Source organism: Anser cygnoides, chromosome 29, assembly GCF_040182565.1.
Source record: "Anser cygnoides isolate HZ-2024a breed goose chromosome 29, Taihu_goose_T2T_genome, whole genome shotgun sequence".
NCBI lineage: Eukaryota > Metazoa > Chordata > Aves > Anseriformes > Anatidae > Anser > Anser cygnoides.
The window spans coordinates 2,687,670-2,701,980 of NC_089901.1; the positions used below are offsets into that span (position 1 = coordinate 2,687,670).

The following is a 14,311-nucleotide window of genomic DNA, read 5'->3' on the forward strand; positions in this document are numbered from 1 at the left end:
GCTGTGGTTTAACCCGGCCGGCAGCTGAACCCCACACAGCCGTTCGCCCACCTTCCCCCCTCCCTCTCTGGGATAGGGGAGAGAAACGGGAAAGTGAAGCCTGTGAGTTGAGATAAAGACAGTTTATTAAGACAGGAAAATAATAATAATAATAATAATAATAATAATAATAATAGTACTCCTACCAATAATGTGTATGAAACAAGTGATGCACAGTGCAATTGCCCACCACCCGCTGACCGATGCCCAGCCTATCCCCGAGCAGCCGGCCCCCCACCCCGGCCAGCCACCCCCATATATTGTTTAGCATGACGCCAGATGGTATGGAATACCCCTTTGGCCAGTTTGGGTCAGCTGTCCTGGGTCTGTCCCCTCCCAGCTCCTGCTGCACCCCCAGCCTGCTCGCTGGCAGGACAGAGCGAGAAGCCGAAAAGGCCTTGGCCTGGTGTAAACACTGCTCTGCGACAATCACAACATCAGCATGTTACCAGCGCTCTTCTCAGCCTAATCCAAAACATAGCACCCTACCAGCTCCTGTGAGGAAAATTAACTGTGTCCTAACTGGAACCAGGACAACATAGGCAAAAATAATCTGAGAGGCCACAGCCCCATGGGACGTGGTGATCGGCGGCCATCTTGGCCATGGCAATCAGGAAGCAGTTGAGTTTAAAATCTTTGGTGACAGGAGGAAAACTGCCACAAAACCTGCTTTTGGCAGGGGGGTTGGACCCGATGGTCTCTTGAGGTCCCTTCCAACCCCTCCAGTTCTGTGAACTCTGGACACGGGGAGGGCAGACTTCAGGCTGCTGAGGGAACTAGTTGGGAAGGTCCCCTGAGAAGCTGCTTGGGAAGGTATCGGGGTCCATCTTTTTAAGCACCACCTCCTAAGAGCACAGGAGCAGGCGATTCCAAAATGTCGGAAGTCAAGCAGGCGGGGCAGAAGGCCAGCTTGGCTGAGCAGGGATCTTCTTCTAGAGCTTAAGGGGAAAAAGAAAGCGTGTGGCCACTGGAAGCGAGGTCGGGTGACGTGGCAGGGCTACAGAGGTGCTGTTCGCCTCTGTCGGGAGAAAATTCGTGCGGCCAAAGCTCAGAGGTGAAGCTGGCTAGTACTGTGGGCGACAACACAGACATATAAATATATATATATATATATATGTATTGAATATGTTAACAGCAAAAGGAGGACTAGAGGAAACATCGGTCCGTTACTTGATGAGGCTGGTCACCTCACAAGCAGGGACACAGGTGAAGCAGAGACATTTAATGCCTTTGTCGCCTCTGTCTTCAAGAGCAGTGATGGGCTCTGGGACCCAAGGGGCCCAGAGTTGGAGGGCCGTGACTGCAGTAACAAAAACCTCCCAGCCAAGCCCACCCTGGATGCATATGAGTCTATGGGGCCTGAGGGGATTCATCCCAGGGTTCTCAGAGGGCCGACTAATCCTCGTCGCGTTCTACAACTTCCTCGCGAAGGGGAGTGGAGAGGCAGGTGACCTATTCAGCGTAAACAGCAGTGATAGGACCCGCGGGAATGGTGTTAAGCTGAGGCGGGGGAAGCTTAGGCTGGACATCAGGAAGAGGTTCTTCACCGAGAGGGTGGTCGCATGGTGGAACAGGCTCCCCAGGGACGTAGTCACTGCACCAACCCTGTCTGAATTTAAGAAGCGATTGGACTGTGCACTTAGTCACACGGTCTAAACTTTGGGCAGACCTGTGCGGTGCCAAGAGTTGGACTAGATGGTCCTTATGGGTCCCTTCCAACTCGGGATATTCTACGATTCTATGATTCTATGATAATGTCCTTGTGAGACCTCTCTCAATTATTTTTCAACGGTCTTGGGAGCCCAGAGAGGTCCAAGTTGACACTAGGCTGGCAATCGTTGTGACAGCTTTCAAGAAGGGCAAGAAAGAAGAGCCTGATAATTACGGACCTGCCAGTCTCTCTTCAGAGCCTAGTGAAAATATGGAGAGAACTGTCCTGGGCGTTACTGAAAAACACCTGAAAGGCAACGCAGTCATTGGTCACAGCCCACCAAGGTTCATGAGGGGAAAGTCCTGTTTAACAAACTTAATTTCCTTTTATGACAACATCACCCATCTAGTTGACCAAGGGAAGCCAGGTTTTGGATTTCCATCAAGTTTTCAATACTGTTTCTCTCAGTATCCTTCTGGACAAAATGTCCGTTGTACAGCTAGATAAATGCATGCTGTTTAGGGTGAAAAATTGGCTGATGCCAGGTGAGCAAGGTGGAGATAAATTAACTTGGCTACAACGCTAATGATGAGCTTTGCGCAGTGGCCAATTGCTGGCTGGCTTGAGGCGCGTGTCTCGGGGCGCCTTCTGCTCAAGAGCCATCAGGAGACCGTGTCTTTCATCCCTTCAGGTCTGCCCCTTTCCAGCTCGGGATATTCTAGGATTCCAAGTGTGGCGCCCAGCATTTGGCCTTGAATGCCACGCAGCTGGATGCGGCCCGTCGATCCAGCCTGTCCGGATCCCTCTGCAGAGCCTTCCTGCCCTCAAGCGGATCAACCCTCCTGCCCAGCTTGGTGCCGCCCGCGAACGTACGGCGCCCGGACGCCCGGGACCCACCCAGCCCAGGCGCGTGTCACACTGGGACCCTTTGTGACATCACCTGATGACACCCCAGGGGTCCGCCTTATAAGAGTGCAGCCGTGGCTCGGACCCTCAGTGTCGGTGCACGGCAGTGACGGACAGGGCAGGAGCACAGGGCCTTCGAGGAGTCCCCGAGCACAGCCCACGTCCCGCAATGCCGCAACCGCCCGCCCACAGGAGCCGCCGTTTTATCCTGAAGGGCCGTGTTCGCAAGCCAAAGTCTCCTTCTGAATCCGATGAGGAGGGAGGCATGCCCCCCAAGAAGCCCAGGCTGGCCTGGCAGGAGACCTGGTCTTCTGAGGGCAGCAGCCGGCCAGCAGAGGACAGCTTGCTGGCAGAGGGCAGCAGCCCGGCCGCAGAAAGCAGCCCGGCAGCGGAAAGCAGCCCGGCAGCGGAAAGCAGCCCGGCCGCGGAAAGCAGCCCGGCAGCGGAAAGCAGCCCGGCAGCGGAAAGCAGCCCGGCAGCAGAAAGCAGCCCGGCCGCGGAAAGCAGCCCGGCCGCGGAAAGCAGCCCGGCAGCGGACAGCAAGGACGAGTCGCAGCTGCTGGATCCCAGTGAGTCAGGGTCACGGGGATGGGGTGGGGAGGGTTGGGGACAGCGAGACCCCTGCTTGACTCCAGGACTCCTTTCCTGGCTAACCCGGCGGGTGGGCCCGACGGTGCTGAGCTTCCTCCACAGCACCACAGAATCCCAGGACGCTTTGGGCTGGGGGGGACGTCAGCGATCACGACGCCTCCCCCCAGCCCAGGCTGCCCAAAGCCCACCCAGCCTGGCCGTGGGCAGCGCCAGGGAGGGGGCACCGCAGCCTGCGCCAGGGCCTCACCACCCTGGGCGTGAAGGATAGAAATCCCTCCCTGCCCGAAAGAAACCTGCCCTCTTTTGGGTTAAAGCCGTCACCCCTTGTCCTGTCGCTGCACTCCCTGATGAAGATCCCCCCCAGCTTTCCTGGAGGCCCCTTTGGGCACTGGGAGGCCGCAGCGAGGTCCCCCCGCAGCCTTCTCCAGGCTCCACAAGCCCAGCTCCCTCAGCCTCTCTTCCCAGCAGAGCTCCTGCAGCCTCTGGGCATCCTCGCGGCCTCCCCACGTCCTTCTGGGGCTGGGGCCCTTCCTCTCCTCACTCCTGCATTCAGCCCCTCTCTGCAGCACTCTTTGCTTTCCTCCTTTCCAGATAAGGCAAGGAAACTGTGCAAAGATTCGGCCATGGAATTCATCGAGGCTTATGTCCGCGGCACAGAAAAGGTAACGGCAACCGCTTGCATCGCAGCCGTGCTCCTGGCGCTGCCACGGCTCTGCTGCGGGGCTGCTGGAGGGCTGCTGGCTGGGCAGAGCCGTGGCCTCCGGGCGTCCCACACAGCTCCAGACCCCTCAAGGCTTTGGTCCTGCTGGCCGTGGGTGTCCCCCTAACGCTCTGTTGGTGTCTTTGTGGCTGCCAGGACAAGGAGGCGCAGAAGATGCTGTTCCTCAGCAAAATCTGCGCTCTGTGCAGAACTGTTTCGGAGAAGGGCTTGACGCTGGACTTGCATGCCTTCTGCCGCAAAAATAAGCTGGTGGAGAACATCATGGTGAGAGGATGTGCGGCGGGTTGGGGAAGGGGCAAGACCCCCGGCACCAGCCCCCTGGGAGGCCGGGGCTGGGGCAGCGCTGGCTCTGCTGGTGCTGGGTGCCGGCAGCTGCAAGGTCTCATCCCGCTTGTGCTCTGCAGGCGCTGCTGGAAAAGGAGCCCATGGACAGCTTGCGCACAGAATTTCGGCAGAAGGCCATGGAGACCATCGCCGTCCTCAGGTGAGTGCCCAGCCCCTGGTTGGGCCAGCACATCCCCAGGGCAATGTCCTGGTGGCCCTGAAGCTGGCAGGGAGGCTGCCCGTCCCTCCCAGGGATGCCTGGCCAAGGGAGGTCCGTGTCCTCCTTCATAAGCCTCGAGGCACTGCGTCCAACAGGCTCCTCTCTCTCTCTCCCTCAGCAACACCGTGCCGAGAGCACTGCACGGCAAAAAGGAGAGTCTCCGGAACGCGTGCTACAGGAGCGTCTTCTTTCTGCCTCCGGAGTCGGATGTGCCAGAGACAGAAAGAGCGCTCTACACCAAGGTATGTGCTGGGCGAGGTACCGGCACCCCCAGTCCTGCTGAGCTGCTGCCTTGCTTCCCCGTGCTGAGACAACTGGAGACCAGTGCAGGGCCGGGGCCCAGATTTGCTTTCCCAGCCTCATCCCTTCTTCCCCTTCCCCTTCCCTGGCCTGATCCAGTGCTGCAGGAGGTCTGCACGCAGCAGCTTTTTAGCCCCAAAGCCACCCCTGGGCTCCAGAGGGGCTCAGAGCCAGCTCCTGGGGCTGAGAAGGGCCACAGAAATAATTCAGTGATCATCTGTCCTCCTTGCAGACTATGAATGCCATGGACCCCATGCTGGCGGCCTTCGTACGCAACTGTCCCACCGCCAGCATCAGCGCAGAGTTGCAGAATATCTTGGAGGTTTGGCATTTGCAAAGAATTTCCAAAGAATCCTCTCAGGTCACATTTGCAGACCCCTGTCAGCCCAGCAACTTCTCTCCTTGCAGGTGCTGCTGGACTTTGCTGGCTCCAAAAACTCATCTGTGTGTGAGAGAGCTGTGACGAGGATTGAGAGGCTGAGTGACTTCATCCTCTCACATTTTGTGGCCAAGGTAAGGAACAAGGAATTCCCGACCCTTTCGTGCATCCCAGAGCATCCTGCCACTCAGGGGTGCCTGCGAGGCAAGCCTGGGTGCATGTGAGGGCCTCAGCACCCTGAAGCAAGGCTCTTCGTCCCTCCTTTGCCCCTGCTCTTCCCTCCCCAGGCCCTGCTCTCTCAGGGGCCGGCTCTGCCTCCACTAAGCCCTTTGTCTCTCCTCCCTCCCTCCCCCAGATCTCAGACTACAATGAAAAACACAAGGACAGCCACAAAGATCTCAGAAAGCTCTACATCCCCATCCTGGGCCAGCTGCTGGGCCACCTCTTCATTGTCAGCTGTGGCACAGATTCCGTCAGTTGCACAGCTTTTGATGCTCTTTTTCGCTTCTACAAAATCATCTCAGATGGAAGAGGTAAGAGAAGGTGTGGTGGGCAGCGTCCGTCTGCACACAGACATCTGCTGGTATGTCTGCTTCTTTTCCCCGAGTATTGTGAAGGATTGTTCTTTTGCTTGGTGGAGGCTGTCCATGAAAGTCTGCCAGGGTCCCTGACCTCCTCTGCTCCTCACAGCAGCTTCCCGCAGGACTCTGGCTATCGTTTTCCACAGAAGCTAAACGCTCACCTCATGTCCAGGAGCAGTTCTCTGCTGCTGTCCTTCTCAACCCTCCCCAGCTCACCTACCACGCCGTTTCGCGGTATTCCCCAGTCTAAGCCATCAATCGATTGCCACTTCCCAAACCACATCTTCCCTGAGGAGTGAACAGCAGAGCCAGCCGTGCATCACCAGGGATGGTGACGCCCTCCAGAATTCTCCTTGACTGTTTGCTCCCTGCCGTCTTGCAAGCAGATGGCAGGGAGCTTCCTGCACATCCCGACCCCGAGCAGAAGGGGTCTGTGACACGCTGCTACCCCCACGGCACCCAGCGCCATTGCTTCTCCTCCTTCTGCATCATCCCTGAGGTCCCTCTTGCTCCCAGCAGCCGTCACCCTGTGCTTTACATCCCTGCCCACCACTCTCCTCAGCATGGGTCTGAGCCTCCCTCCTCAGCCATTCCTAGTGAAAGTGCTTTTCACCATTTGGCAAGCTTGTTGGCAAAGATGCTCTTCCCTACTGACTCTTCGGTGTTCCCCCTGTTTAGAATGCTCGCTGACAAAGGACATGGAAAATTACGCAGAGACACACAAGAGTTTGAAGGATGCGACATTTCCATTGATTGTAATGTCCTTTCCCTGTGAGATTGCCGAGGTAATGAGCTCTGGCCTTGCTGGGAATCTTGTCCGTAGCATCAGCAGGCAACTCGTGTGAGCAAAGGGGTCCAGAACCGCTGGGGCTGGCACGGCCTCCCTCGCCCTGCTGAGAGGGTTCCTCTTGTCCCGAAGCTGGGGCTATGCGAAGGCTGCTCCCCTGTGTCCCGGCAGCAGCTCCAGCCCTCCTGGCCACCAGCAAGCCCTGGTTACCTGCAGGGCCAGCACTCTGTCCCCGTACGCCCCATCCTCACTCCCTCCCCCTGAGGGCCCTCTCTCCGGAGCTGCCCTTGCTGCTCAGCTAAGCAGCACCCTTGGGACACTCAGTGCGGCATGTCCTCCCTCCCCTCCTCCTTCCCACAGGCGTTTGGAGGATACCTCTTCCCTTCTGAGAGGCTGGACATCATCCTCACAGCCCTTGAAGCTTTACAAGACTCCAGCGTCCATGACAAGCAGGGCGCCTGCAGCGTGCTGGACACAGCCTTGGAGGACCCCAAGTACTGGCTGACAGATGTAAGTGGCCTGTGGCCATTGCCCTGCCCTTGAGCTCTTTCAGGCGTTGTTCCTCCATCCCTCCCTCCCTCCTTGCCTCCCTCGCACATCGAGGTCTCTTGGGCTCCAGAAGCCACGTGAAGGCAGCAGAGAGCAATGGAAGGGGACAAACTTTCAGTGGCAGCTGTGGAAATGGCTGCAGTCCGGTGGACACACCATTCCCACCTTGTCCCCCCAGGTGCCAACGATCATGGAGCGCATCAGGAAAAACCTGGACAGCATCCACACGGCATCAGCGCGGCGCTGCCTGGACTCCCTGCTTCTCCAGCTGACCAACCTGATGTCCAGGGAAGAAGTCAAGAACCTGCTGCAGTTCTCTCCGCCAAGTGACAGGTCCTGGCCTTAACATCCTTGAGGGCTTGTTCCACGTCGGGAGATGCACCTGGAGACTCTCTGCTTGCCAGAGCCATGGCAAACGGCAGGGCATCCCCAAGGAGCACAGCCCTCCATCCCACCAACGTGTTCCAGCCCCACTGGGCCAGCCAGGGCTGCAGCAGCCCAGCTGTCCAAGGCAGCCCAGAGCCCCCCTGCCCCCAGGGAACGCCAGCTCAGAGCCTTCCTGCTTGCCCAGGCTGGGCCCCCAGCGCTCCCCAAGTCACAGGGGCTGCAGGACAGCCTGGGTCCTACGGGGCTGGCCCGGGCCGTGGCCCTGCGGCTGAGGCAGCCCCACTGACAGAGTATTCTGTGCTTGCAGCACTGCCCTGGGCATGTGGGAGGTGGTCCTGGCAATGCCGCAGACCTTGCAGAAGGTTTTAAACGCGCTGATGGAAGACTTGCCACTGCGCAACTGGTGCACCGCGGTCACAGAAGACACCTGCATCCGTCGCTTGGCTGTGAGTTCCCAGATGAAACCTTGCTCCCAGCAGGGCTGCGCGTGGCCCTTCAGGCACACAGGCACAGCCCTGTCCCCATCTACCCCCAACCTGCCAGCTCCCCCAGGGCGTACGGACACATCGTCCCTGGGGCCGGCAGGGCCGGCAAGCCCCCGTAACCAGCCGCGCCTGGTGCCTTTGGTGCCAGCTCGCGCTGCTCCATCCCTGCCCAAAGGCGGGAGAAGAAGAGGCTGCAGGGAGCCCTGCAGGCCCTGCCAGGCTCCCCCTGCTCTTTCTTGCAGATGCTGGCCCAGAATCACGTTTCGGAAGAGGAGTTTGGTAACCCAGTGCACCTGCAGAGTTACCTGAAGCACCCAAGCCCAGCGATGCGCTTGATGGCTCTCAAAGGGCTCTCCACCGTGTCAGAGAGCCCTGAGAAGGTGAGCGGGCCATCGTCAAGCAAAGCCATGTTGGCAGCCTGGGGCTTTGCTCTTCTGCCCTCCCGTCCCTCCCCGTTGCTCTCCCCGCATCCCTGTAGTGCGCCCGCGGCCACTGCTTGCAGGAGGCGATTGCCATGCCAGCTGCCAGGAAGCAAGGCAGGAGGCTGGTGCTCAGGAACCAGAGCCCTTTGCCCAGGGTGGTCTCTCACGGCTTCACGGAAGGGAAACTGTGTCTTTCCTACAGGCAAGAAAAATTCAGGTCGTGCTGCCAGACATCCTGGAGGCCCTGCAGGACACCAACGCAGACGTCGTGCTGAAGGCCCTGCTTGTGCTGCGGAACGTGATGGCTCGTGTGGAGAGGAGAGAGGCCGGTCGCACGGCTCTGCAGCTGGCTGAGAAGCTCCTGCCACTCTTTGACCACGTAAGTGTGCTGCGGGAGCCCGAGCCCTCAGCTGGGCCCCCTGTAATGAGGGCTGCCCTTCAGCCCGGCCCTGTGGGCAGCACTCAGGCAGGGCCTCGCCAGTCTCCTCGTCAGCCCAGCCGCTGGGGAGCTCTGCTTGGACATGGCTGGTGCGGCCGGTGGCGAAAGTGGGGTGGCTGGCGGGCAGCCTGTGCTGGCAACCGACTGCGTTGCCTTTCACGGGCACCAGGCCTTGCAGCTGCCCCGGCAGGGCTGCTGAGCAGCTCCTCTGGGAAGGATCCAGCGCCGAAGCATCTCCCAGTTCTGCGATCTCCCTTCGCGTCAGCCACGCTAATGCCCCTGCTCCCCATGGGCGGGCAGCAGCTGTTGCTGAAATTCATCCTGTCCTCCTCCCTGCCAGGAGTCCAGCCAGGTGCGGGAGCACTCCATCTGCCTCTTCCAAGCCGTGACGGAGGCTGTGCTGCGGCAAAGGAAGAGGGCACTGAAGAGGACAGTGCACAGCAGCCTTCTCCCACTCTACTTTCGGATGAGAGACCAGAGTGAGAGCGTAGCAAAGGTACAGATCTCAGAGCTGACCAGTTACGTGGGCGAGGGTGTGCCGACACCACAGGGATGCTCTGGGGGATCCCTGGCCGGCAGCGTGAGCTGCCTCCGATGGCGGCTGTCCCGTGTCCTTGCCCTGGCCATGGAACCCCGTGCACGCCGTCCCCCACCACAGCCTCCCGGAACGCGCTGGGAAAGGCTCGCAGCCCTGCCAAGAGGAGGGGACAGAGGGTCTCCTTCCCAAGGCTGTGCTGCCATGTCCCAACCTCTGCTGCTCCACAGGCCTCTGGGGAAGCTCTCGTCGTCGCTGCAGAGTTTCTGCGACGCAAAGAACTCAAGCACTTGGCCCAGACGGAACAGACCTGCAGGATCGGGGAGTGCTTGGTAAGGACGACCCCACAGGCCCCAGCCCCAGCTGGGCAAACGTGCCCGGCCAGAGCCCGCTGCCTGCAGCCGCATCCTCGCTCCCTTCCTTCCAGCATAGAGCCCCAGGGGGCTCTTCTGCAGGCCCCTCTGCCCTCCCTGCCCCCAGGATGCTGGAGGAGACCCTGGGGAGGGTCTGCAAGCCCCGTGACCTTGTGTTCTCTCTCCAGCTGCAGCAGGACGGAGGCAGAGTAGAAGAATACCTGCAGCAGAGCCAGCCCTACCTGCAGGACTCCCAGACCGTCTTGCGACTTGAGGCCGTCAGGTTCATTGGTGAGCCCAGCCCCTGGGTCCCTCTTTGGGCAGCCTTTGGCAGCCCCAGGCACTGCCCTGGCAGCGAGGCGCAGCCCTGTTGCCCCCAGAGCCCCCCGACTGGGCCCTTGCTCCAGCCCCCCTCGGGCAATGACCTTGCTGGGGTGCAGGAGGGGGCACAGCCTGGCTGGCCAGGCCAGGGGCTGCGCTGCTGGGAGCGTGCTGGGGAGCGGGGCTCTGATGGGAACTCTGTGTCTAGGGCTTGCTGCGCGCTACTCCGGGGACCAGAGCGAGGAGAAGCAGAATGAAATCATCAGCGGTGAGTGAGGGCAGTGGTGTGTGTGCTAGGGCTGGGGGGACAGGGGCAGAGGCCCCCATGCCTTGCCCTGCTCCAGGGAAATGCTTCGGGGCGGAGGAGCAACGCAGGCATAGGAAGGAGGGAGAGGAGACGGGGGAGCCCGGCATGTCAGGGAATGCCCTCCCAGCCTGGAGTTGGGCAGTGCTGCTGAAAGGGTTGAGTGTCGAAAGGGAAGAGTCGAGTGGGGCTGGCATGGTCTGCAGGGGATGCCTGGGGATCTCTGCAAGGAGTGGGTTTTCATCTCTGCTCTTCTTTCTTTGGCAGTCCTCCGGTCTTCAGGGAAGGATGTGGAACCCATGGTCAGATGCCTGGCAGCTCAGACCATCATGATCCTGGCGTCAAGGCGTAACAGAACGTCAGGACGGAGATTTCGACAGCTGTGGTGCTTCTAGCCACGCAGCACTCCTCAAAACATCAATATATATCTTAATAGAACCGGCTTCTTGTCTCATTATTCCAGCAGCTCCTTCCAAGTGACTCGGTGCCGTGACGCTGAGCTAACTTGGAGGCTACCAAGGACGTCTTTTCCCTGGGCCCGGTGACTGCTTGGTGCCTACTCAATGAAAGAGTCACAGAACCGCTGCGGTTGGAAAAGGCCCTTCAGCTCAAGTCCAACCCTCAGCTAACACTACCCTCAAAAGCACGGCCCTTAGCACCAAGTCCATGTATTTCTTTAATAGCCCCAGCTCTGGGGACTCCACCAGTGCCCTGGGCAGCCAGTTCCACCCGTTCCATGAAGAAATTCTTCCTGACATCCCATCTAAACATCCCCTGGCACAACTCGAGGCCCTTTCCTCATGTCCAGGTCTCGGGCTGCATTGTGTGGCTGCGTGTTCTGTCATGGTCTGAGGGCAGCGGTGAGTACACCTGTGGGAGGTGCGCCCAGGTAGAAGAACTGCTCAGCTTCCTGACAGAGCTTCGGGAGGAGGTGGGCAGGCTGAGGAGCACCAGGGAGTTGGAGAAGGTTGAACTGCACTCTGCCATCCCTGGGACAGATGCGTCAGGCAGACACAGCAGAGGAAATGGAGGATCCCCTACCCTCTGGCCATCAGGCAGAAGGAGTGGATCTCAGCGACGGGGGGATGGAAGTCCAGATCTGCTCGGGGCAGCAGGCGAGCGTCTCCTTGCCTAGCTCACCTTCCCAGGTGCCCTGATACAACAGGCTCTGGAACTAACGGACACACAAATGATGATGTGCATGAAGGTCCATCCAGGTTGGAGGGGTTGCCTAGGGCAAGTCAGCCTTCCCCCAGTATCACAACCACCTTCATCAAGAAAAACAGAAGGGTAACTGTCATAGGCAACTCCCTTCTGAGGAGAACAGAGGGCCGCATATGCCGACCTGACCCAACCCATTGGGAAGTCTGTTGCCTCCCAGCAGAACAGGGTAAAAGATGTTTCTAGAAAGCTCACTCACCCAGTAAGGCCCTCTGAGCATCATCCATTACTGTTCTGTCCCAACGGCAGCTTCAAAGTGGCAAAGAGAAGTCCGAGGGCAATCAAGGGGGACTTCAGGGCCTTGGGACAATGGGTGAAAGGATCAGGGGCACACGTAGCTTAGGAGAAAAAAGCAGGTTTATGATCTTTGGAAATGAGGTTGGGTCACTGAGAATGATTATAAGGATGTTGTAAGGATGTGCAGGGACAAAATTAGAAAGGCCAAAGCTCATCTGGAACTCAATCTGGCTACTGCTGTTAAAGATAACAGAAAATGCTTTTATAAATACATTAACGTGAAAAGGAGGACTAAGGAGAATCTCCATCCTTTACTGGATGCGAGGGGAAACTTAGTGACGAGATATGAGGAAAAGGCTGAGGTGCTTAATGCCTTCTTCACCTCAGTCTTTAACAGCAAGACCAGTTGTTCTCTGGATACCCAGTACCCTGAGCTGTTGGAAGGGGATGGGGAGCAGGATGTGGCCCTCACAATCCATGAGGAAATGTTTGGCGACCTGCTACAGCACTTGGATGTACGCAAGTCGATGGGGCCGGATGGGATCCACCCGAGGGTACAGAGAGAACTGGCGGAAGAACTGGCCAAGCCGCTTTCCATCATTTATCAGCAGTCCTGGCTATCGGGGGAGGTCCCAGTCAACTGGCAGCTAGCAAACGTGATGCCCGTCTACAAGAAGGGCTGGAGGGTAGACCCAGGAAACTATAGGCCTGTTAGTTTGACCTCAATGCCAGGGAAGCTCATGGAGCTTCTTAGCAGGCTATCAACCAAAACTCCCAGGTCCTTCTCTGCCAGGCAGCTTTCTACCCACTCATTTCCCCTCCAGATTCCTCTCCAGGATGCCGTTTGCCATCAGACCCACTGGGACACTCCCAGGCTGATGTCCAGCCTAAGCTTCCCCCGCCTCAGCTTAACACCATTCCCGCGGGTCCTATCACTGCTGTTTACGCTGAATAGGTCACCTGCCTCTCCACTCCCCTTCGCGAGGAAGTTGTAGAACGCGACGAGGATTAGTCGGCCCTCTGAGAACCCTGGGATGAATCCCCTCAGGCCCCATAGACTCATATGCATCCAGGGTGGGCTTGGCTGGGAGGTTTTTGTTACTGCAGTCACGGCCCTCCAACTCTGGGCCCCTTGGGTCCCAGAGCCCATCACTGCTCTTGAAGACAGAGGCGACAAAGGCATTAAATGTCTCTGCTTCACCTGTGTCCCTGCTTGTGAGGTGACCAGCCTCATCAAGTAACGGACCGATGTTTCCTCTAGTCCTCCTTTTGCTGTTAACATATTCAATACATATATTTATATATATTTATATGTCTGTGTTGTCGCCCACAGTACTAGCCAGCTTCACCTCTGAGCTTTGGCCGCACGAATTTTCTCCCGACAGAGGCGAACAGCACCTCTGTAGCCCTGCCACGTCACCCGACCTCGCTTCCAGTGGCCACACGCTTTCTTTTTCCCCTTAAGCTCTAGAAGAAGATCCCTGCTCAGCCAAGCTGGCCTTCTGCCCCGCCTGCTTGACTTCCGACATTTTGGAATCGCCTGCTCCTGTGCTCTTAGGAGGTGGTGCTTAAAAAGATGGACCCCGATACCTTCCCAAGCAGCTTCTCAGGGGACCTTCCCAACTAGTTCCCTCAGCAGCCTGAAGTCTGCCCTCCCCGTGTCCAGAGTTCACAGAACTGGAGGGGTTGGAAGGGACCTCAAGAGACCATCGGGTCCAACCCCCCTGCCAAAAGCAGGTTTTGTGGCAGTTTTCCTCCTGTCACCAAAGATTTTAAACTCAACTGCTTCCTGATTGCCATGGCCAAGATGGCCGCCGATCACCACGTCCCATGGGGCTGTGGCCTCTCAGATTATTTTTGCCTATGTTGTCCTGGTTCCAGTTAGGACACAGTTAATTTTCCTCACAGGAGCTGGTAGGGTGCTATGTTTTGGATTAGGCTGAGAAGAGCGCTGGTAACATGCTGATGTTGTGATTGTCGCAGAGCAGTGTTTACACCAGGCCAAGGCCTTTTCGGCTTCTCGCTCTGTCCTGCCAGCGAGCAGGCTGGGGGTGCAGCAGGAGCTGGGAGGGGACAGACCCAGGACAGCTGACCCAAACCGGCCAAAGGGGTATTCCATACCATCTGACGTCATGCTAAACAATATATGGGGGTGGCTGGCCGGGGTGGGGGGCCGGCTGCTCGGGAATAGGCTGGGCATCGGTCAGCGGGTGGTGGGCAATTGCACTGTGCATCACTTGTTTCATACACATTATTGGTAGGAGTACTATTATTATTATTATTATTATTATTATTATTATTATTTTCCTGTCTTAATAAACTGTCTTTATCTCAACTCACAGGCTTCACTTTCCCGTTTCTCTCCCCTATCCCAGAGAGGGAGGGGGGAAGGTGGGCGAACGGCTGTGTGGGGTTCAGCTGCCGGCCGGGTTAAACCACAGCACAGTGTTCTTCTTTTGGCATCACACTGCCCACCACATCCCACAGACCCCAGGAAAAGCCCCGAACCAGACATGGGTGTGCAGGATCTCCCCTCCAGTAGCTGGTATCAGGCCTTGG

The 14,311-nt window shown here is 58.0% G+C and overlaps 1 protein-coding gene across 3 annotated transcripts; it reads left to right on the forward strand.

The window, feature by feature from the left end:
* The first annotated feature begins 1,887 nt into the window (after positions 1-1,887).
* LOC136787490 (maestro heat-like repeat-containing protein family member 7) lies at positions 1,888-10,727 on the forward strand. 3 transcript variants are annotated; one of them, XM_066984770.1, is made up of 19 exons: positions 1,890-3,165; positions 3,779-3,849; positions 4,044-4,172; positions 4,313-4,392; positions 4,571-4,694; positions 4,985-5,074; positions 5,161-5,265; positions 5,487-5,664; positions 6,391-6,497; positions 6,860-7,009; positions 7,227-7,381; positions 7,743-7,881; positions 8,163-8,300; positions 8,545-8,721; positions 9,122-9,277; positions 9,547-9,648; positions 9,858-9,960; positions 10,199-10,258; positions 10,562-10,727. In XM_066984770.1, exons 1-19 carry the CDS (start codon positions 2,766-2,768, stop codon positions 10,687-10,689), a joined length of 2,592 nt encoding a protein of 863 aa, XP_066840871.1. In that variant the 5' UTR covers positions 1,890-2,765; the 3' UTR covers positions 10,690-10,727. The 3 variants fall into 3 exon arrangements, with proteins under 3 accessions (XP_066840873.1, XP_066840871.1, XP_066840872.1); XM_066984772.1 differs by lacking the exon at positions 9,547-9,648 and having other exon boundaries at positions 1,888-3,165; XM_066984771.1 differs by lacking the exon at positions 4,985-5,074.
* The last annotated feature ends 3,584 nt before the right edge of the window (positions 10,728-14,311 follow it).